Source organism: Aotus nancymaae, unplaced genomic scaffold (assembly GCF_030222135.1).
Source record: "Aotus nancymaae isolate 86718 unplaced genomic scaffold, 86718_ANA_hifiasm-v0.15.2.pri h1tg000002l, whole genome shotgun sequence".
NCBI lineage: Eukaryota > Metazoa > Chordata > Mammalia > Primates > Aotidae > Aotus > Aotus nancymaae.
In genome coordinates this window covers 24,014,014-24,039,153 of record NW_026988413.1, presented here as the reverse complement: position 1 = coordinate 24,039,153, position 25,140 = coordinate 24,014,014, and the positions used below count along the sequence as shown (strand labels likewise).

The 25,140-nt window shown below is 38.8% G+C and overlaps 1 protein-coding gene across 2 annotated transcripts in view; it reads right to left on the bottom strand.

The window, feature by feature from the left end:
* The window catches only part of CHCHD3 (coiled-coil-helix-coiled-coil-helix domain containing 3), a 298,848-nt gene that overhangs the window by 255,896 nt on the left and 17,812 nt on the right, over positions 1-25,140 (bottom strand). For both annotated transcript variants that reach the window (XM_021673837.2, XM_021673838.2), the window contains exon 2: positions 24,140-24,227. In XM_021673837.2, the coding sequence (XP_021529512.1) occupies positions 24,140-24,227 (88 nt within the window). The remainder of the gene's footprint in view (positions 1-24,139; positions 24,228-25,140) is intronic.

Below are 25,140 nucleotides of genomic sequence, written 5' to 3'. Positions count from 1 at the left end.
GGAAAGAGTAGAGGGAGAGAATGTATATGGCAGAAGAGCCGTCCACTGGATGGGTCTGCAGGGCAGACTTGGGGGAGGAAATCCAGGAAGCTCCACAGAAACACACACAAGTCTGCAGCCCTCCTCATCAGGTGGGAGATGAGGCTGACAGCAGAGCCAAGGCACAGCGTCCCAAGTCCTGCAGCTCTGATCCAGGATGCTGGCCTGAGGAAAGCAAGGCACGTACTTCTTGGATGCTGTGGGGTTAGGGCAGCATGGCAACCCTGTTGAGCGGTAAATGTGCTCAGTCGGTTTTCTCCCCCTACCCAAAGCTTTTCCTGTCAACACCACCCAAGTTACTTAGTATCTCTGGAGCAACTCAGACAGAGGGGCTTAACAGTTTAGAAGAAACAGATTACCTATTCCCCACCTAAGAGAGGAAATAAAATGCTTTTAAGTGAATGCTTCCCCTTTAATTAACAAAAGAAAGAGTAGAACTAGATTTTAGGTAAGGAGGGAAGCAACTACAATACACTTAAGCTGTCAAGCCTGACAATGATGAAGAGGTTCAGATTCACCAGGTGAAAAGCAATAAAACAAACCTTTTCAGGCTTACATGACGCGCAGGAGAGCCATGCCATTTCAGAGCACTCTAACCTTCTATTTCAGGTCCTGTCTCTGCTCTACCTACCAGTCATCACTAATGGAGAACTCAAACTCTCTATGACAGTCAGTCACCCTCATTAAAACAAACTGCCCAAAAGAAGTTGAAATACAGAAGGCAAAGGCTTTTTAATAAGTAAATAACAAACTCCAATATGATCATGTTATCTTTAGGGGAGAGGTAGGCAGAGAACTGACTAGAACACTAAGAAACACAAATAATTTAAACTTACAGGTTCTAACCATTTTAAATTAAGTAAATTTTAATTTTTACCCTCTGGAATCTCGCAACATATGTATATGCTGACATGGTTTGGAAGTATGTCCCCACCCAAATCTCATGTCAAATTGTAAACCCCAGTGTTGTAGGTAAGGCCCGGTGGGAGGTGACTGGATCATGGGAGCTGACTGCCCTCTTTGTGCTATTCTCATGATAGTGAGTTCTCATGAGATCTGGTCATTTAAAAGTATGTGGCACCTCTCCCCGCCCCTCCTCTTCCCACAGCCATGTGAGGTATGTACTGCCTTCCCTTTCATCTTCTGCCATGATTGTAAGTTTCCTGAGGCCTCCCCAGAAGCTAGCAGATACTGCCATACAGAATCATCAGCCTGTAGAGTCTGCAGAATCCTGAGCCAATTAAACCTCTTTTCTTTATAAACTACCCAGTCTCAGGTATTTCTTTATATTAGTGCAAGAACTAATACATATGCCTTAATCTTACGTTTTTTAATGAGGTATTTTATTGTTTGCATATATTTTTGCTTTTGTAATTGTTTATTTGGTTTTTAAGAGCAGATCCAGCAGGTGGCATAAATGTTTATAAACATGAGAGACCGGTATAGTCTAATGAAGTAGTTCTTAACCTGGGAATTCAAGAGATCTGTAAACTTGGATAGGAAAAAAAAAATGCATCTTTATTTTCATTAACTTCTAAGTAAGCATTTCCTTCAAATATGAATGATAGCCTAAAACTAAGTAGCATTAGCCACAGTACCTGTGATTTGTCACCAATAGAAATCACATATTTTCGTAACACAATAGTTTTAGACATTCCAAATAGTCATGCTCATCACTACTTTGAAATAACAGTAGTTAATACACCCAACATCGATCATTTTATTTAATGTGCTAGTAAGTCAGGGTGTATTACAAACTTGGGGTTTTTATTACATATAACTGATTTCTTTTGTAATGCTATGTATTTTTTGTATTTAAAAGCAAAATGGATCCACAGGCCTCACCAGAATGCCAAAGTGTATCTTGGCACAAAGCAGATTAAGAACTTCTAATGCCTCAAAAAAAAAAAAGAACTTGTAATGCAGTAGAATGTACAGGTTTGGAGTGAAGACACAAACTTACACCAGACATTGTGACCTGTGGTCTAAAGTAAGTCATTTAACCTCTCATAGCCTCAGTTTCCTCATTCACAAATGCTTCCATGAGCTGCTGGGATGTGCTAATGTATGGAAAAGGACAAATCAAATGTTAGACAATGCCAGATCATGGAAACGATGCTAGAGTTAATAGTACATACACAGTCAATGGGACTTTTCTTTTTAAAGAATTTAACCCAAAAAATGTTTCAGGGGCAAGAAAAAGGTAAAAGAGAACATTTTACAGTTTTATAATCCTAACTCTATAAAAAATAGTATTGCCCTCAGAAAATTTTCATAAGACAATCCAAAAAGCCAAAATGGCAATCCAGGTATGAACCAAACTCAAGAGTTACAACTCATCACATAATCATCTACATATCTGTCACTCAGGAAAAGCTACCCTACCTTAATCAACAAGAGAATATTAACAGTTATATTTAAGATGCAAATGTGGTATATCCTCAAGCAAAAATCAGTCTCATTACTTTATCTTTACCATAGAGAACACCACATTTATAAATTGTGTTGGAATGTTTTTTGCTAAAATATGTTTTAGATGTTTAAACAATCACATACCTAATTACAGGTTTTAAAAAATCCAGTTTATTATTCTGAATTAAAAAGAGCAAATGAATTGGCTACATTATGAAAATAATATCTCAGCTAATGCAGACAAAAAAAAATCTTTAATTCTCAGAGACTGGAGATAAAAAGGAAGAAAGGAGAGATACAGATAATCTCAAAAGTCAGATGGTGGCTTCAGTTTTGGATCCAGTAAGAAATACATACGCAGACAGAATCACTTGCTTCGTGGAGACAGCCAGGAGCTATGGGAATAAATTCAGAGGGGGAGGGAAAAAGTAGATTATATCTGCTTATATCTGCTAGTACTCTGACACCGGGCTGGGAAAATAAAATGCACATATAACTTTAAGTGACTACAAAACAACAATAATTTTAATCCATCATTGAAAATAATATAAAACAATAAAACATAACTATGCAAAACTCAGTGTAGTAAGTGGCAAATTAAGAAGTAATCAGAGTTCCAATAGGATAATCAGGATAGGCTTCCTGGAAAAGGTAGGATTTTACTAATTCCAAAGATTAATAAGACCTAATAGAGAAGTGAGGAGAAGAGTGACAAATAAGGAAGGGGTAAAGAGGCAGAAGGGAAGCAGGGATCACAAGGGCTACTAACAAAAGAGACCGCCTTTATAAATCAACCCAACAAAACAGCTAGTCATAGATAATTGGAAAAGCACTATCAAAGGGTAAGTGTAGGAAATTCCTCCCAAAATAACTTAAAACCTCTCAGACACAATAATAATAGAGTATCTGGAGAACAGCAGTAACATAGAAAAATATGTGCAAATACTACCCCCAAGCCGGCTGCAAAAGATACATAAATCCACAAAGTGAGAGAGCAAGCACTTTGGGGTGTCTGAAAGCAAGGAACCAGAGTTGAAGATATTTTGCAAGTTTCTGCCAAGAGAATGGAATTTTTCTTAAAATATGCACACATTTGCCCTAAAGTCATATAAAATAAATGTGTTGATTTAAAAGTACTAGACATCTGATATCTTAGCAATAGCTTTTCAATTCTATAACCTCTTATTTTAAAATCATTTCAAACCACAGCAAAGTTGTAAGAATGCTATAAAAAATCCACATGTACCCTTCACCCAAACTTCCTGATTAACATTTCACCAGATATATTTGATCATTCTCTCGATACAAACATAACGCATACATACATACAATAATATTTTCTTCTGAAACACATGACAGTAAATTGCAGACATGATGCCTTTACCCCTAAATATTCCAATGTAATTTCTAAAACACAAGGACAATATGTTATATAACTACAGAACCACAATCAAATTAGGACATTAACAGCCATAAATACTATAATCTACAGATCGTATCCTTTTGAATCAATTATCCACATATAGCTTCTGAAGGGAAACAAATCTGATTCAAAGCCAATTCAAGATAATACACATATTTTTAGACACGTGACTTTTTAATTTATTGAAACCAGACTTAATTAAAGTTAATAAATCCACGGTAAACAGTACCCAATAATTTTATCCTACTTTAAAGACTATACTGTGTTCTTGTTAGAGATGTTTATTACCATTTCTCATTTAACCACCAATACCTTGAGAGCAACAAGCCTTACTCATTTTTGTATTCCCTGTAACTTATACATACTATGAATGTTTGAGGAGGAAAGTATGTTTGATGTTTGAAAGATGTCTCAAAAAAACAGAAAGAGCAGGGCTGTTCTTTTCAGGTTAAACTCTCCAATAAGATTGTCCATGAAAGAGAAAAGGGAACTGTATGTTAATACAATTAGAGAATAACAGTGGCTGAATGTGAAACAGTATCTTACTTACAATGTTAATCATTTAGAATAAAGAAAATACTCCATAAACCACAGTTCCACTGTTAACCTCTGAACAGTGACTCCTTGGTCAAAGTCCCTTTTACAGCTAGTGCACTGCTGCCACATGCCATCGCTTCTAAGGTGCACATTTATTCAACTCTGATATCAATGGTATCTTCCTGTCACCGTGGGCCAGGTGGTAGTCATAACACAGGCCATGACATTGTCTATGTGAGATCAAGAAAGCAGTAGCATCAAAACATGCAGAATGAAGAGCCGGACGTGGTGGTTCACACCTGTAATCCCAGCACTTTGGGAGGCTGAGGTGGGAAGATCACCTGAGGCCAGGAGTTCAAGACTAGCCTGGCCAACATGGTGAAACCCAGTCTCTACTAAAAACACAAAAGATTAGCGTGGTGGCACATGCCTGTAATCCCAGCTACTCAGGAGGCTGAGGCACAAGAATTGCTTAAATCTGAAAGGTGGAGGTTGCAGTGAGCCAAGATCTTGCCACTGCATGCAGCCTGGGCAACAGAGGAGACTGTGTCAAAAAAAAAAAAAAAAAAAAAATGCAGAATAAGAGCAGCTTGGAAGAAAATTCCAGGGCAGAGAGAACACTCTTTTTAATAACTGCTACATTACTAGCACTCTTAGTGGCACACAGGGTGATACTATGGGAAAAAACACTCACAGGGACAATATGGAGGCAGAAAATGGTTCAGAAGACTTGGACTCTGAATGTAAGTTTCGAGAAAATTGCTACCAATTCGTTTCACTTAAATTTTCCTTTTTATCTGTGAACATAGATAGAACAACTCCAATAAACATAAAATGAATATTCTAATGGATGAGAAAGCACTTTATCACAGCTTAACTGTCAAGGTTATTTCTTAGCAGAACATAAAATTTTATAAATAGGCCAGGCGCAGTGGCTCATGCCTATAATCCCAGTACTTTGGGAGACCGAGGCAGGTGGATCACTTGAGGTCCAGAGTTCGACACCAACTTGACGGACATGATGAAACCCTGTCTCTGCTAAAAACATAAAAAATTAGCCAGGAGTGGTGGCACATGCCTGTAATCCCAGCTACTCAGGAGGCTGAGGCAGGAGAATCACCTGAACCCAGGAGGTAGAGGCTGCAGTGAGCCGAGATTGAACCACTGCACTCCAGCCTGGGTGACAGAGCAAGACTGCATCTCAAAAAAAAAAAATGTAATACAATCTTATAATTACTGGCATCTTAAATGCAATAGAGCACAATATTTCAAGCACAGAGAATGCTGTCCAATGTTCTTGAAGAGTTCCTTCAGAAACAGACCACAGCCAAGTCAGAAAGCCTAACAACAATTACACCTGCTAACTTTAAAATTCTCCAAACACTGACAAGGTTCTTGCAAGCCAGCGGGGGCAGTGCAACATTCAAGCAGCCACTTCCTGAGGCTGCATTTCAGAAGGCAGGATCTCTATCTCCATTATAACATGTTTCTGCCTCATAACAGGGCAGGCAAACAGCGTGTGGAGACAGCATGACACACACACCCCTCCAAACCAAAACACAGCTGCTCTGTTAAATTTAGACCTACCAACCTTGACAGTACCCTTTTAATTACTATTTTTTCCCTAATTCTCTGGAGTGTTTTTTTTTAAACCCTAGAAGCTGCCAACAGCATTTCTCTGCTGGCCAAGTTATTCTAAGCATCATATCCAAATAATGAAACATAAATAAATTCTTTTAAAGCAATAGATTTTTTTAAATGCATGGTCTTGCACCTTGATCATTTTTATGTATTTTTTATCTAATTTTTAAATTTTATATATTAGATCTAGGCATACACACACATATGTATATGTATGAATGAATATTTAGAGATAAAGGTGTATTTCAGGCTGCTTGAGAGTAAACTTCAAAAAAAGATAATTCTCTTTTGTAAATGTTCATAGACATATACAAATAAGCTCATAATTATAACTATATGTAGCTATATAACTATAGCTACAAATGTAATCATTCATTCAAAAAACGTTTTGTCCAAGTATAATAGCAGTGTTAGGATACAAAGATGAATTAAAATGGTTCTTATCTAAAAACCTCAGAATCGATCAAGGGAATCTTAGAGATAACAGTCCATTCCACCATCTGACAGATAAGAACACTAAGGCCCAGAGAAATAAAGAAACTTATCCAAGGTAAAATGGCCAGTTGGTTACAAGGTTGCGATAGAAGTATTTCTAGTCAGCAATCCAATACCATGCTAATTTAGTCTCTATTGATTCAACAATGTTCTAGGCATTAGGTTAGCCTCCAATGCTATAAAGAGCCCCATGGTGACTCAGTACTGGCTGGTCCCAAAGCCTGACTTCCCTTACTGTACCAATTGCCTCTGTGGTAACCATTCTGCAGCAACAGACCTTCACAGACTCTGGCCTCTCTCCCCCTGAAAAATGACCTAACACAGCATCAAAGTATTTCCATGTGCAGGTACTAAATCCTCCCTCCTTCCTAAAGTTTAGTGGAGGAGAGGAATGCAATCGTTAATAATTTTGAAGCAGAGAAAAGCAAAAACAAAAAACCACTATCATCATACTTGAAATAGTGAATAAACAAAAGCCAACCAAAACTATATAAACTATTATAAAAGTGAATTGTTACGATCCCTTCACTTCACTGTCCAGCCATGCCAGCCCTGGGCAAAATAGCAAGCAGGAGAAAGCTTGCTTTTCGCATTAGCCTGTCCTGCAAGAAAACTTCGGTGACTAATGAACTGTTAAAAGACCCATACTAACGTAATTGTGGTTGACGCGGTATTTTCATAAGTGACAAACACAATTACACAGACATGCATTTGTATGTACACAAATGTCTGCTTCTAACCAAAACTACATAGAGACAATAACTGAACTCAAATGTTGGAATCCAAAGTTGATATTTCAAATCCTCTTATGAGATATACAGAAAACGTGTACAGAGAGGAGCCAACCTTGACTGCAAGCTATGGAAAGACATGCCAACTCCTCTGGGGTCCACAGCTCATATGCATATTCTTCATTAAAAAGTGAAATGCTATTTGGGTTTCCAAGTTAGCCCAAAATCCCATGATAAGTCTGAAGAATTATTCTACCATCATTACTTCATCTGTACCCATTCTTTCTTCGGGAAAATGCATTCTGAATCCCTTTGTTCCATAATGTGGATTGCCCAAGAAAGAGCAGCAGCTTTAGCACGTACCACCTATCACTCTAAACTTTCTCCAAATTCACACAGCATTTTGTCTGTATTTTTCTCTTTGCAGTCACTACTATGTATATTTTTTTAATAGTTGCTTATTTATAGCTATGTTAGCCCCTCTCACTTTTGGACATCACAAATACAGTAAGAGGCAAAGCTAAAGACTGGGCTCCATCATGTCAGGGCTTAAATATCTATCAATATTCATGCTCCTCCCACTTAACCACAGCGCTGGCTGCCCATTTATTCACTAAGTGTCTCAGAGCAAACTCTTGGATCATGCACAGGAGGGATGGAGACTATCTGTGACAACTCGGAGAATCTCCCACCATATCCTGAGGCCTCTGCCTCTCTCTGGTCTAGTAAGCATTCAAATTTATACTTGGAAAGACCTACTGATTCAGCCCCAAGCCGATCCACTGAGGAACACTCTGCTAGTCGCAGGATATGTCATCAGAAACCAAATATAATACTTTTGCTATGACAAAGTCTATGAAGAATCCCTAGTAACAATCACATCTGTGGTGAAGAACTACCCACTTCCACTATTCCTTTAAATCAGGATCAAGTAGATTGTATCTCCCTTCCAAGACATTAATCTGAAGCATCCTATTCTTCAAGATAGTTGGCAGCTATATGAAAAAGAAAAATGCACACATAATAATGCTAAGTGTTCTTAAGAATGACTCTGGTGATAAAGTGTTAGAAAATAACTGTTTTATTTAAGTTAGTTGATGATCTTATTCAAGATTTCTTGTGGTTAGACTGCATGATAAATATCTTCTGGCTGTGATCTTTGTTCATTTTTCAAGAGGGCAAAATTTTGCATGAATGAACACAAAAGAAATAGATGCTCCCTGCTCTTTCATCAACTCAGAAACCACTAGTCCCCACAATGTGGCAGAAAAAAGAAAACCACATTAAACAATTTATCTAGGGACATGTTTTATTAATAAGTATGGCTTCATAAGTGCATAAATGCTATTTTAATATAAAACATACTTTTAAAAATAAAGCACCTGTTAATGAGAAGTACAAGATCAATAGGCTTAAAAACAAACTATACCTAACTCTCCATTCTGAAGGTGACAGAAAAATAGCACCATTCCTTGTACTTCTGCCAATGCTATGCCTTTTTACTTAAATAAAGCAATATATTACTCCCTGAAGACAAACTTCTTCAACTACTTGAAACGTAAAAATATACTGTCCAAATATATCCAACAATGCCACCCTGCTAATACTAAAATAACTTACTGTAGTATTTGACAGAGAGAATGAGGTCATTCTGCATAGGCTCACAAGAATTCCTTCTCATACTCCCTTGCATCTCTGAAATGGTTAATGAAGTCCCAAAGCTCATGCTATGAACTCCCAGTACAAATTTAAAAAAAATAATGATAAATATTATAATGTAAGTCCCTATGTGTATATGGTAAACACAAAAACAGGAAAAAATGCATTTAAACACACTTTTTAAAAAATATGACAAGATTTCAAAAGTATTTCAAAAGCTTTGAGATAAAATGTGTATAACATAAAATGTACCCATTTACAGTATACCATGCAATGGTGTTTAGCGTATCCATAGAGTTGTGCGACCATCAGCAGTGATTCCTCATCCCTGTTACCACCACCACCACCCAGTCCTAGGCAACCACCAATTCTGCTCTTTACAGATTTGCCTATTCTGGACATTTCCTATAAATGCGATCATTTAGTATGTGGTCTTTTGTGACTGACTGCTTTCATCAAACATGTTTTTGAAGTGGAAAGTATCCTGACGAAGCTGGGGATGCTCACAGGCCTGTCCATTCATTCATTCTGTTGCCAAGTGTTTCTTGAGCACCTTCTACAGGTCAGGCAGATGCCATATGGGTCACAAAGGTATGTCAGGTATGTCTTCTACCCACAAGGAGTTTAATGTACAGTAAAGGTGCTTACACAGCTATAAATAAGTAACAGTTTTTAAAATGTAGAGGGGCATGGTGTCACTCATCTGTAATTCTAGCTACTTGGAAGGCTGAGGTGGGAGTATCACTTGAACCCAGGAGTTTGAATTCAGCCTGGGAAAAATATTTAAAAATATTATATATAATTATGTTATATATTTATAATTAGTTGTATTATATGTTTGATTATAATTAATTATAATTGCTATATATTTAATTATAATTAATTATAATACAACTGTGTTGTTTAATTATAATAATTGTTATGTACTTATTATAATTTTAATTATATTATAGATTGAATTATAATTAATGATAACATAATTGTGTTATGTTTAATTATATTATAATTAATCATATATAATTATATGTGGGTGTCTATATATAAAATACTGACTGCCAAGAAAAAAATACAGACAAAATGTCATGTGAGTTTAGAGGAAGTCAAATAGAATCAAGAAAAGTTCTGTTGAGGCAACTTTGAAGGTGCTCTCTCCCCTTCACTCCTCCTCCTGCCATACTCACACATACACACTAATTAAAAACAGTATAAAGATGTAAGGATAGAGCCAAGGCAGTGGCTCACACCTATAATCACACCTGTGCTTTGGGAGGCTGAGCAGAAGAATCAGCCTAAGAGTTAGAGGCCTGGGCAACAACAGTGAGACCCCATCTCTAACAAAAAAAAAAAGTCTACTGGGTGTGGTGGTGGCACACACTTGTAACCGAAGCTACTCAGGAAATTGAGGGAGGATTGCTTGCACCCAGGAGGTAAAGGCTGCAGTAATCTATGATCACACCACTGCATTCAGCCTAGGTAAGAGAGCAAGACCCTGCCTCAAAACCAAAAATATGTAGGGTTAGAGCCATTTACTGTAGAAGCAAATCCCCACTCCTTAGCTTTGTTATTCTATTCATATTCACTCCTTGTAACCTCCTCTCCCACAAGTACGTATATATCAAATAAATATAACTAGTTATAATTCGTAGAAATCACCAAGCCCTTCATGATTGTAACATCACTGTACCCATCATCACACATCATCCTTCTCCCAAAAAATGCCCTTTCTCCTTCTCCTCACCTCCACCACCAATTCCATCACGTCTGATTGGTAAACTCCTATTACGCATCCTTCAATATTCAGCTCAAACATCATCATCACCTCTTTCATGAAGTCTGCCCTGAACTCCCTATGCAGAGTGAGTCGTCAGTCAATCCTCTATGCTACCTGTGGCTCTCCATGACAAGTCTGCACTATTCATCTTTGAAACTCTGGCACTTAGTACAGTGTCTGGCACATAGCCAGTAAAAAAATAAATAAACAAATGTTTGTTGGAACAAGGGCACAGAAAACCAAGTGAAAGGCAAAGAGGATACACAGAAAGCAGTTCCCTTGGCAAGAGTCAATGTGCAGCAGGTGAAAGGTTACAGTGAAGTTGTGGCTCTGGATGCTTCTATGTTAACGCAGAAAAAAAGAAAGGGATACTTATCGATCACCTGCTATATTTTACTCAGCACCTGTATAATTCCTCATTTAGTCTCCATGACAACCGTGTGAAATTGGCATTAGTCTTCCCATTTTATTCTGGAGAAAAATGAGACAACTTGTCCATGATCACACAACTATTAAATGGCAAAAGTTCTTTGAACACTAAACGTACACCACACACACACACACACACACACACACACACACAGAGACACACAATCTGTCTCTCTCTCTCCCCTATTCAGTGGTGATTTAACTACCACCTTTCCATTTCCCATTTGAAGAAGTGGGGTTCATTTTCTCTGTATTTCTGAAAGCATACAATCACATTACATTACTGCTAGTGAAGCACAGATGGTGATTTCAGTTGGCCTTTGCACTTGGGTCTGGTTCGCCTGGTTCAAGTCATATCTATTGAGGCACATCACAGATGCTGCAGGGCTGGGAACTAGGGAGGTCTTTATTCAACTAAAAGAATTTTACTTGGATGAAGAGAAAAAGGTACTTCTCAGTCAAAATACAACATAGCCTTAAAAAGTTTCAGTTCAGGCCAGGCTCAGTGGCTCATGTGTAATCCCAGCACTTTGTGAGGCCAAGACAGGAGGATGGAATGAATCCAGGAGTTTGAGACCAGATTGGGCAACATAGCGAGATCCTGTCTTTACAAAAAAATTTAAAACTGGCAGTGTGGTGGCACCTGCCTGTAGTCCCAGCTACTCAGGAAGCTGAGAGGGGATAATCCCTTGAGCCCAACAGTTCAAGGCTGCAGTGAGCCATTACTGTACCACAGTGCTCCAGCTCAGGTGACACAGTAAGAACTCATCTCAAAAAAAAAAAAAGAAAAAAAAAGTTTTAGTTCAAAGTCATATAAACAATCATGAGCAATTATAAAAATCACTGTTTTTAACAAGTTTTACTTCATCACTTTTGCAAACGTCATTTTTGCAAAAAAGATGAACATGGGTTATGAAATAGTGGCTACATCAGTAGAGGTATGTTTAATAGAACAGGAAAAAAGAGAGGAAATAATGTATTATTTGTATGTTTATCAAGCTTGAGCAAAAATAATTTTTCATTATATAGTCCATTTTTTTAAAGATTTTTTATTAAAAAGCCAATAAAATATGTCAAAGGTCAAAGAATAGTCATGAAATGAGGATTATAACTTCCCATAATCTTATAATACTCACTCTCAAAAGTTTCTGAGATAGAATATTAAAGCAACATTTTTAGAAAAGTTTTTAAAAGATGTCACAAAAGCAGTATATGGGCTCAATCCCATGACATTCCCAGAAAAGACAACATTATTAAGAAAAATTAAAGAAACATATTGTGCTCAATGAATATCTTTGTGTTCCCACAAAATTAAACAAAAGCTGACTTAGCTGGCCTCATTTTTCCTACTAAGGAAAAAGAAAATAGGTGATCGGCCTTATTTTTTACTGTACGTGTGCATGCACAGTTAAAGCCATCTCTTCTTGCTAAAAGCACAAGTTTTTTTCTTTTTTCTTTTTTTTTTTGAGATGGGGTGTCACTCTGTCATCCAGGCTAGAGTGCAGGGATGCAAACATTGTACACTTACAAGCTCGACCTCCTGGGCTCAAGCGATCCTCCTGCCTCAGCCTCCCAAAGTGCTGGGATTACAGGCCTGAGCCATCACACTGAAAAGCACAAGTTTCCAGAAGGGAAACAAATTGAGGGCTGCGAGGGGTATTTTGTTAAAATAATTTGTTTAAATAATTATATGGATGATATTCAGAATCCATGACCTAGCTGGCTGCCTAACAAAATCATGTTTTGGGGGGAGCTGTTGACCTTTAATTCTGCTTTAGTATTTTTGACTTAAATCAAATTTATCCCGATTTTAGTAACTGATTCTCATTTCATTTCTCAGGTCCATTCTCAAAACTGACATACAGCAATCAATATTTTACCTTATTTTTTAAAGTCATGAGATGACCACCATGTCAACCAAAAAACAAATTGCATCTGAAGAATTTAGTGTAGCTACCAAATGAAGAGCAGAGCAAAGCCAATCTGACATTGTTATATGCATTCCCTGTGACTGTAGCACATGGAGATGAGGTGAAAAGGAAGCACTGGGTAAAAACTCGTATAAGCTAAAGCAAATCCTAGACGTTTTCTGGAATCTTTATTAGTTAGGGCTTAGACACTTCTGTGTATTTCAGCACACAGGGAGCTCCCCACGCTCCCTGAGCCAGCTCCCTGGTCTTCCAGTCATCTCCACACTGGGGGACTGGCCCAAGCATTGGGCCTTCCTTCCAAACCCTACCCAGAAGCCAAACCAAACCACAAACTTCCTGGGCTTCCAGACACCAAAGGCACCAGACATCAAAGAACAGGCCTCAGAGGCTCGAGGAAATGAGTGATGGCAGAAACACCACTCTTTCAAGAAGAAAATAAGTCACGATCCTCAAGTGAAGAGTTGAGATCCCGCGTAAGAACAGCCACACAGGAGAAAACACAGTGAAGAGAAACTCAACTCTGAAGTGTCCCAGAGTTTTGACAACAGGAAGAGAGCAAGGGGTTAAGGGAGCCAGGGGTAAGACCTGTTTTTCCAAGATAGGGACCTACCCCTAGACACCCTAACCAAACCTCACCTAAAACTCCTAACCTAAAATTCCAGGGGCAAAGGTACTAATGTCAGACTGACTTCGACCCAATGGAGAAGGGAAGCAAGGAGGGTAGCAGGAACTGAGAGTAGGAGGGTCCGAGAAGGGAAAATCCCAACTCACTTCAGCACTCACCAAACCTTGGCAAGTCTACACAGATAATTTCCTTTCTAAATTAAATTAATAACTAGGAGTAGGTCATGAACCTCCACATCAGTGTTTCCAAATCCAGAGCCCTGCTCCCTAGCCACTCCTCACAAACTCATACTTTTCCCCAGATGGTGCTCAAGAAAGTGGCTCTTCCAAAAGGGCTTCCTTGGGCCTGCTACAACTGAGACCCGAAACTGGCATTGCATAGGATAGGCACCACCAGGAGCCTGGTAGACACTCAAACCCATGCCCAGTGGAACCAACCTAACAGGAAGACCCCTTTTCCTCCTTGCCTCAGTGAACACAGACACTTGTACATATCAGGCTTCATTATCTGATTTGCTTTAGCTTGTGCATTCCACAAACATTTATTAGGCACCTAACTTTATAAAACAGTCACTATGGCTGAGCCTATAGAACATGGGAAGCGAACATTCACTTCTTTCAAAGGCTTATAATCAAATGGGAAAGACACATAAGTAAACATGTAATTACAACACAATGAAGTACATACTATTACAAAGATCAGTACTAAGGAGAATTAGTGACAAAAGAAAATTCTTCCAAACGGTATCAACTTGCAAAGTCCACACTGAGAAGATGAGGAAATGGTTCTTGAAGGAAATCTCCTCGACCCTGAGACCTCCTCTTTCTCTGCTTTGCCTAGTCATCTGGCCTCACCAGGTCAATGTTTACCGGCAGCAAACACAAACAGTCCTGTAGCAGCTTCTCACCTCAGCAAGGAAAGGTCAACATCAAAGCAAGGGGGAGTGCAGAAGGAAGTGCCATAAGAGGAGGTCCTGGGCCGGGCGCAGTGGCTCACGCCTATAATCCCAGCACTTTGGGAGGCCGAGGTGGGTGGATCACGAGGTCAAGAGATCAAGACCATCCTGGTCAACAAGGTGAAACCCCATCTCTACTAAAAAATACAAAAATTAGCTGGGCATGGTGGCGCACACCTGTAGTCCCAGCTACTCGGGAGGCTGAGGCAGAAGAATTGCTTGAACCCAGGAGGCGGAGGTTGCGGTGAGCCGAGATCGTGCCATTGCACTCCAGCCTGGGTAACAAGAGCGAAATTCCGTCTCAAAAAAAAAAAAGAGGAGGTCCTGGGAGGACCAATGAGCAAATAGAAGCTGTGGGATTTGGGGGAGAGGGGTGTGTAAAGGGCAATGGCAGCACTATGTGATGTGTGCTACAACAGAAGAGCTCAGGATGTCACAGGCCCGCACAGAAGGGGCATCTCACCTGGACTGGGCGTCAGGAAAAGCTTTCTGGGTAAGTGGTTTCTAGGCAGGGATCTGAACAATGAGCAGGAGTTTGCCAGACAAAAGGCAGGTAAGAGGTGAGATGGGGTGGGGTGGGACTAGAAGTCAGAACAGTGTTCAGACAGAAGGAACATGGTCAAAAACCCAGTGGCTCACGCCTGTAATCCCAGCACTTCAGGAGGCCGAGGTGGGTGGATCATCTAAGGTCAGGAGTTCAAAACCAGCCTGCACAACATGATAAAACTCCATCTATACTAAAAATGCAAAAATTATCTGGGTGTGGTGGCAGGTGCCTGTAATCCCAACTACATGGGAGGCTGAGGTAAGAGAATCACTTGAACCTGGGAAGTCGAGGTTGCAGTGAGCCAAGATCGAGTCATTACACTCCAGCCTGGGCAACAAGAGTAAAACTCCGACTCAAAAAATGCAAGACTAAAGGCAGGGACCCCAAGCAAGAGACTGTTAGAGCAATGCAGGAAAAAGACGACGGTGGCCAGACTAGGGCAATGACACCAGAGATGGGAGAAACTGCAAAACTTAACATCATAAAATGGGAAATGCAGAGCAGGGCTCAACTGCTACTCATCAAATACAGACAAGGTCTACGAGTGACCCTTGCAGGACTATAGCAATGATGGGGGTGAACAAGCCAAAAAAAAAAAAAAGCCCTATGAGAAAAGAGCAGGGTGCATGTGCATGAAGTGAGGAGGGAAGCAGCAGGACTCACTCAGCTGACAAAGGAAGCAAGTCCTGCCAACACAGTGAGTACACAGGGGTTGGTTTCTGGCAGCCATGTAGTTGCCCACCATGCAATCTGTGAGATGTTCCAAACACCTTACATCTTTATAGTAGCATGAGTTATCATGACTACCCTGGAAGTGAAAGTAGTTTCAAGTTCCAATCATTTGGTGCTGGCTAATTAAAATCCATATTTCAATTAACCACTCATTCAGGGTAAGCGGGGCATGCAGGACCAGAATATTGTCATAAGCATGCCATAGCAATTTTGTGACAAAGTTTGGAGAACCGTACTATAATGATTCACATGGGTTCCTGAGGCTTTTTAAGGAACACTCAAGTACAATGATAGCTGTCAACAAAGTGTCAAGTAGCCCTGGGGACAGAGAAGTTTTAAAAGGGGGACTTAAAAGCACTGACTGTTCCCTGGTAGCACTGATTTGGCCTCATACAGAGTACTATAGGAGTGACTCTGAATAAACCAGGAAGGCAGGAGAGGGTAAAAGAAAGAAATGAAATGCTGGGTCAGACCTTAGTTTTTAAAATGTGGTTTTTTTTTTCTAACAAGTAAAAACATCATCATCAACAACAATAACCTACTATTTGGTTGACAGCTGGAAAGTCAATGGATTGATTTTGAATCTCTGTGCTCGCAATAGGAAAATGTACCTTTGAAACTCCCTTGGGCAATTTATGATAAGAGATTTGTACCATCCAGATGATGCTCTCAAGTCTGTCAAATTCCAAGAAAGGCAAAAATATTGTTAATATTGTTTACTTTACAACGAATGTATGACATTTAAATCAAAACTAGTATTGATAGGTATATGTTCTATGCTTTATATTCTATTAGCTTTGCTTGTATAACCAATGCTGTATTTTATTTTATAAATCTCGAAGCATGATTACAAAATTTCTATCATTGTTTTATCTAGTTTTCTTAGTATAGTTTTGGTGATACCCATGATTTGCTTGGTTATGCCAAATAACAACACTTGTTCTGTGAGAAAATACAATTCACTATCCCATAATTCCATTTAAATGTAGTGTCCAGAATCTACGGCAGCAAAAATGGGGAGCCTCTTTAAAACAGCATCTTTTTTTTTCCCTGCTGTCGTTGAAATTACTAGGTCATCACTCCTGAGTTAACTTCCAGCTGCTGAGTACTGTGGAAGGTATTACTATATTTCTAACCTATAGCATTACTATATTTCTAATCTATATTATACAACGCACCTAACAAAACAGCTGCTGCTTTCTAGCAACTTAGGTGCAAGTGTCCGGCTCACTTGATTTCATAACACCTAGAAGCACCAATGCAGAGTAAATCATGCTACTGCAGTCACAAGAGCAGCAGCCTCTGAAAACATAATAAAAAGCAGCTGAAGCCAGTGGCTAATCCGTTAACTAGGAAATCGATGGGCAGAAGTTCCTAGTCACAGAAAACGATCGGAAGGTGTGACTCACTGATGTTTCATTCCCTCTCCCACTGCAGCACTTCCTTCTTGTGACTCCCTTTTGACCAGTCCAAAATACCACAGACTACAAACCACATTGCCAATGTCTTGTTATTACAAGAAAGGAAGTTTACTACGCCCTCATCTCCATTTTAAAATAAAGTCAGTCTAAATGTTTTCTGGATTCTCAGAAATAAATCCAACACAGAGATGAATCAGGTAGCACAAAGAAAAGGTGCCCTAGGCCTGGGGAGAAAGGACTGAAGCATGAGTCAAGGGTTGCCACTACCCATCCATGGAGCCGCAGTCACCATGTCCAGCCAAGTCCTCTGCCCTGCCACTCTACCTAGACCAGGCAGTGGCTGACCTTCCCGATCACTAGTTTCCAACTAACTCATCCTTTCTTCACCTTATCCTTCCAACTTGATTCATTCACCCTCGCTGCTCAGAACTCTTCTGTTATACCCTATACTGCCACACTGTCTCACGCCGTTAAGGATGACTTTTATTTATTCGTTTATTTTTGCAATAGGGCCAATTACGGACAAACAAAAATGCTATGGGTCTGCTTCTTTGCTTAACTGAAGATGAAAATGGCTTTATTTAGTACTATGGCAGAACATGTATATTCTTACCAATCTGATTTGTTTATTGAATATAAAAATATCAACAAGAAAACCAGCGTAGCATTTATAAGAATAAAAATGTTACTAATATTTGGGTATATCTGAAGATGCAACTAATGTAATTTTCCAGCCTTGCATCCTAAAATGAGATGGAACAGCTCCATAGCTGCCTAGGCCCTATAGGATAGAATTAAACTCGTTAACGTCAACCTGTCCTCACACATGAGACCCTACACGAAACCTTTATCTGAGTGAATCTGGTCTGTGTGCTAACTCTACCTGGATTACCTTCTACTCTATTCCCCCTCTCATCCCCCTTAGCCCCAAGTTTGGCTCAAGTCCACTTTCCCTGATGCCAGGCCTGCCTGCCAAAGCTCCTGACGCTCTTTCTCTAAATTCCTAAAGCACTTTCCATACCTCTTATACATTCTATCTCACTTACATATTCATTCACCTTCTCAGAAATATTAATAGAGGAGGTAACTAAACTAGTACTCATTCACTACAACATTAAATATGCTTTGACCAAACTAATAATTCCTTGAAAGTCAAAGATCGCTGCCACGCTAACACTTGTTGACTGATGGAACTAAGTATGTGAGTTCTTCAACCCTAGACTGTTCACAGATTTTCAGAGCAGAATATACTGACTTAGAGAATTAGATTTAATGCCTTTCATTCAATAGCATTTACGTTTCTTACTATTAGGAATTGTCAGGCAAATCATCCATTACGGCACAAAAAAAAAGTACAGAGTTGAGACACTGGCATCAACAAAGTTTCATATATCAAAAGTTGGAAACCAAGACACTCAGTTCTTGTAACTCAAGTCAAAGGAATAAGCACAGCTTATTTTCTTTGAACTCTCCCTACAGTGTTGTCTAAATGAGCCTTAAAGAGCTGTTTAAAAATAACTAAGAGGACCAGATTTCGGGAGAAAAATACACAGAACTTATAGATGAATCTGTTTCCCAAAATTGGCTGTTTAGTTTAGGCTGTGCTATTTCCTGCTCAAATTGGTTTCCTGCAATTTGTTAAGGCTGCCAAATACTTAGTGATCTCAGTGATATACTTAACACAAATTGGCAAATCTTTCTTATTTTTCACAATGACGAGAAATTTACAGAGCAACTTCCACAGTGAGGATAATAATAAAAGTTAGGTCATTTTTCTTGTTTTTTCCAGATTTATCATTTTTATCTGGCTGCCAGTAGCTTAGGAAGACAAAAGTCTCCTAATATCATTTCCTGTCTGTTTCTTCGTATTGATTCGGGGACAGTTTCTTCAGCAGTAGGTAGGGTCAACCATGAGAGGTCTGACCTCATTATAAGCCAGAAAAACTAAAAGATCAGGTTGGAGAGGAAAAAATCAATACCCAAAATTGATTTTTTAAAATCAAAAGATGCAAGATGTTAATAAAAAGGTAAGTTTATAACAATATGCAATGACATCTCCTTATGTCAGCCTAAGAAGAAAATTATCTGATGTAACAGCAAACCAATATAGTTGAGAGAACGCAGCAAAAAATTTGAGGCAGCAAGGACACAGTTAAGTTCTTTACAGCACATTCATTTATTAAAGTGGCATTACAATCTGCTGCGTGTCACATAGTATATATTATTTTGCCCAAACAGCTTTACATGCAAATACTTATTGCAACGAGCCACTGATCTGGTTCAAGGTTTAGCAAAAAAATAGTTTCAGTAAAGTCTTCAGAGGAATCCACTTTCTTACAGTATGAAATATATTCTCAAAACTATTTTTATGACAAAATGTAGTTACTGTATACAGAAATCCTAGGGTTCTCAGTTCATCAAATACACTGCCCTATATTCACACATACGAATAGCCTAGGGCTGGTATGACTAAGAGTGCTGTGAGAAAGAAGGCTTTTTAATCAATATTTAAAATTCAACTCACATTTAATATATAATTTACTTCACACTGAAAAATGTAAAAAAGGCAAGTGACATTTTTATCAATACATTTTTGTAGGCTTGAAAAATTATTTCATAACACATCTAAATTTTAAATCGTAAGAAATCTATTATTGAGTACTAACTAAAACCCCTAAATGAGGCAAACTCAGAAAAGAACATAAATTTTCAGGCTTTCTGCTTTTATAAACCTATTTTTTTAATTCTGAGAAGAATAAATCTTTGTTAATTTATACATAGTCTAATTGCATTCTTAACCTAAAGCAAGATCATTTCAAAATAACATGTGAAATCTCAGTTCTTTTCTTGGGTTAGGTTGGAATGGGTAAGAAAAATCATGTAATCAAAGAGCCTTGTTGAGTCTTTTTCACATCATGGTGCAGACAGAAGAAAAAAGCACTGGAGTATTCTAGACCAGAGCTATGCAACAGAACTGTCTGCAATAATAGAAATATCCTATATCTGCGCTGTCCAATATGGTAGTCACAAGCCACATGTGGTTACTGAGCATAAAATGTGATGAGTGTCACTTGGAAGCTGAAATTTTCATTTTATCATTGACTTAATTTTCATTTAACTTTTAAGAGCCACATAAGACTAGTGGCTACCATTCAGAGTGTAGTTCTAACCTGATCACCAAAACACAAAGTGGCATACTTTTTTTTTTTTTTTTTGAGACAGAGTCTCACTCTTGCCCAGGCTGGAGTGTAGTGGCGGAATCTCAGCTCACTGCAACCTCTGCCCCCCGCGTTCAATCAGTTCTTATGCCTCAGCCTCCTGAGTAGCTGGGATTACAGGCATGCTCCACCACAATCAGCTAATTTTTGTATTTTTAGTAGAAATGGGGTTTCACCATGTTGGCCAGGTTGGTCTCGAACTCCTGACCCCAGGTGATCCACCCACCTCGGCCTACCAAAGTGCTGGGATTACAGGTATGAGCCACAACTCCCGGCCCACAAGGTGGCATTCTAAGAGCTTTCAGTGCTCAGGCTGGTCCCCATCATTTCAAACAGGGAGTGAGAAGGGATGGGCCCTTCAGCAAAGCCAGAGCTCTTCACAACAGTGGCACGCTCTTCAGGTCATACACCCTACAGGCACTCATAGAAAACCTGCCAACCCATGCCCACTCTCTCAGTGTATCAAAACAACCCAAAAAAGAAAACATTTTCTCTCTTTCCACTTACTATTTGAGAGCCAATATGGGAAAAAGCTAGCATAACCAACAACCACTTATAGACAACGGGTTCTTTCCTTAGTTTAAGCAGAACATCACTAAAAAGCAGCTCCTGCATTCCTAATAGTTTCTGTCACGTCCCTCCTAAAACAAGATGTCATTCACATTAAAATAAGACAAAGTGGTTAACAGCATTTGCTCTGGAGTCAGACAAACTGAATGTAACTCTCATCTCCATTGCTCACCAGCTGTGTGACTTTGGGTAAGATGGATTAATCACTTCAAGTCTCAGTTTCCTTCTACATAAAATGGGTTACCACAGCTCCTTCTTCATAGGGTTATAAGGATAAAATGAGATAAGACATATACAGGATTTAGCAGAGTACCTACCATATAATAAATTTAAGTGTCATCTATCATTATTTCAGTACTACTGAACCATCATCATCATCACACTAACTCTTTAACACAGGAGGTAGGGAAAAAAAATCTACCTGCAACAAATCATACTTTAAAACAAATTCCAATCTTCAATGTATCCATATATCATCGTGCTTTTTTTAACACCAAGAAAATGTTTTAATTAAACTACAGAAACAATGGTTATAGCACAGGATATTCATAAGTAAAAACATACACCATGTCATAAGTACTTTCAAAGTTATTCCACATCATAAGTACTTACAAAGTTACAAACCATTTGCTTCCTTAATATTTTCTGTATTTTAAGTTCATACATGTAGATATGATCAGATTCACCACTTTGAGGAAGCAGCAGCAGCAAAGGTTTATCTATGGTCAGCTAGATGTGCTCACTGTATGCACTGGTATCTACATGCAAGGCCTGGGTGAGCAGAAGTGCAGTTGTCTGGCAGTTTAATAAACTGGACAACCATTTGCTTGTGTACAACAAGGCATCTTCTTCAGCCAAAATATTTGATAAACTTAACTTCAGTATCTTATAGGTTTCTTTTATACTATGTTTCTACCTTCCTTATAGTCCTGTTATAGATGTTATCTGCCCAAAAAAACAGATCTTTTTCCTATTTTTGCATCCTCTCAAAATACCTGGCTTACTTATTTGCATAATAGAAACATTCAATAAATGTCACCTGAATTAAATGTATAGAACTCTCCAGAATGAACAAAAGTGGCTACTTTTAAAGTGGATAACGAGATTTGCCCTTAAATTAATTCAACAAACAACAATAAGCACTTACTAAGAAGCAGGTACAGTATCCTAGGGAGCTGAGAATTCAGCTGTGAACAAACAGATGAGGAACAAGGTCCCTGGAGCTTGTCTTCTAGTGAAGATAGCAGTCACAGTGAATAAGTAGAGGAAGGGTGATGGGACATGATGAATAATGCGATGATGTGGGAACAGCAGACAGGGACCGGTAGTGATATATGATGGAAGCCCAGGGAAGCAGCTCAGACTACATTCTATGTACCATGGAGAGCCACCACTGGGACGTGACTTCACCTGATTTGCTCTTCTTCAAAAGATTGTGATGACTTCTGTGTGCATAGCACAGCAGGGAAGAGTGGAAGCAGGGGGCCAGTTAAGAGACTTCTGCAGAATACGATGGATATCTATCTGGATTGGAGCTGTAGCAGAGGAGATGGATGCAAAAGGAACATATTTAGACATGCTTTAGAGATCAAGTTGATAAGACTAGCTAACAGTCTGATGTAAGGAGTAAGGAAAAAAGAAAACAAGAATGAATCTCCCATTGGGGGCTTTACTACCTGTGCCACTTACCGGGAAAGACAGAGAGAAAAAGCAAGTATGGGGGTAAAAATAAAGGTTGATTTGGAATATGTCAAGTTAAGGAATCTGTAAGGGGAGATTTCAAGTAGGCAGCTGTCTATTATAATGCCTGGAATTTCAGGGAAAGGTCAGGGCTAGAGATACAATTTTGGGAGTTACAGGCATCTAGATAATAATTTCAAAACCATAAATTGGGACAAGATTACTTCGTAGAAATCAACAAAGAAGCCTCGACTGAGGATTGCAAGTAGGGTGGAAGGAAAACCAAGAGTATGGTCCAGAAGCCCAAGAGAGGGTTTCTAACAAGGAAGGCGTGCTCGCTTTCTATCTAGCATTAATGAACTGTGAATCCTTTTCAACTCTCCTACTAAACAAGAAGCTTCAAAGGGGCAAGAACCATTTCTTATTCATCTTGGTATCCTCTGCTCTAAACATATCAGAAGCTCAATTCATGTTTACTGACTTAATGTTAGTAAGGGGCTGGGGGTCACAATTGGCCCAAGTGAATGGCATTTGGGCAGGATCTCATCTTTCTCAATTTCACAATCTATAGCCAGATTTGCCCCTTTCTATAAATACAGGAAAATCTCACTTAGTCCAAATTTAATCATCCCAATTATTTTCTTGTTGTCATTTCACGATATATAGCCTGAGTATCCATCAACTGGGCAGTATGAAGAACAGTGCTGGACACATAGCCGGTGCTTAGCAAATACTGGATAAACAGACAAGTGTGGCAGGAGAGAGAAAAGGGAGAAGAAACAGCATCAAGTCTCTTATCCAGCAGGACCTACAGATAAAATGAGGCTTAATAATTCTTTATGGATTTCATTTAACACCGTATTTCCATCAATAACTAAGACTGACTGTGACAAGCTAAATCTTTTATAAACTTAGGAGCAATTTATTAGAAGATAAAATCATTTGAAATACTTCACAACTTGAAAATAGCAAATCAATATTTTCTAAGTTCAATTTTTTTAATAAATATTTATTCCTAAGTCTCTAATATCCCTATAGGCAATCCGTTGTATACAAAAGGATATGAAGCAGCTTTCCAAAGCCTAGTAAAGGATTCAGGCGTGGGATGAGAAATCAAAATTTCCAAAGACTGTTTGAAAATAGATTCATTCTTAGCACAAAACATTTTAAAAGAAACCCCAATAACTGATTTCTAATATTCCTTATAAAAAGCTAAACATCCAAATAACGAAAGACAGAATGCTAGAGAACTTGACTACTGAATCAACTTTTTCCACTTAGAATTTTTTTCCTAAAAACCCTAATATTAAAATTCAGCAATACCTGAGGCACCATAAGCACCAGAATACCGCTGAGACTTCGAGCCAGATGGAGAGGATTCCTTCATTCGATCAATCACATTTTCCGAAAGCTGGAAAAGCAACATCAAAATAAAATCAATCATAAAAGAGCAAGAATGAAACCAGTCCAACATCCAGGTAATTTAGTCATCCACATCCATACATATAACAAATGGCCTAAAGAAATTAAGCTGAATCTAACAGCCATAAGACGAGAAGTAAGAATAATTTTAAGATTTCAAGATGCACCCCACAGCACTACTCCTTTATTTTTCTAATGCACTGCTAATTGCTCATTATAAATAACTGCACTCTTCACTTTATACCGTACACGAAACTGTTATCTTTGTGGAAATGTATGCTATCTAAACTACAACTTTCCCCCCTAATCCTAAAAACTTATTTATGCATTAATGGGCCTAAGCTCCTTCCCTCCCTCTAGTCCTGAAGGAAAGTGTTCTTCCCCCTTCCTTCCCTCCCTCCTGTTCAAAGCTAACCACGTACAATCGCCCTTTCAACAGATTTCATTACGCATCAACTATGTGCCAGAAACTAGACTAGACTCTGAGTATTCAAAGTTATCAAGTGCTTAAAGCGTAACAGAATAAACAGACAACCATAAGGCATTTAAATATAACGTGAACGGTGGTACCTGAGTGAGTCAGCATGTAATAAAAGTATACAGAAAGCATAATGGGCAGCACAAGGAGCCAGGCTTTGAAGGCAGGGCTGGAGCAGAGGATTAGGGAAGATTTACAAGGTAAGGATGAGTAAAAGGAAGAGATTCAGTAAGATAAAAGTGCTCCTGGGTGAGAAAAATCACATTGAAGTACGGCGGAGAACCAGAATTTGCCACCGTTAGACATCCAAGTGGAGATATCAAGTAGGCAGCTGGCAATAGAGCAGAGGCTCTGAGGAACACCTAGACCTGCAGATTTGAGAGTCATCATTCACACAGTTACTATCATGTCATCCTTTTTAATT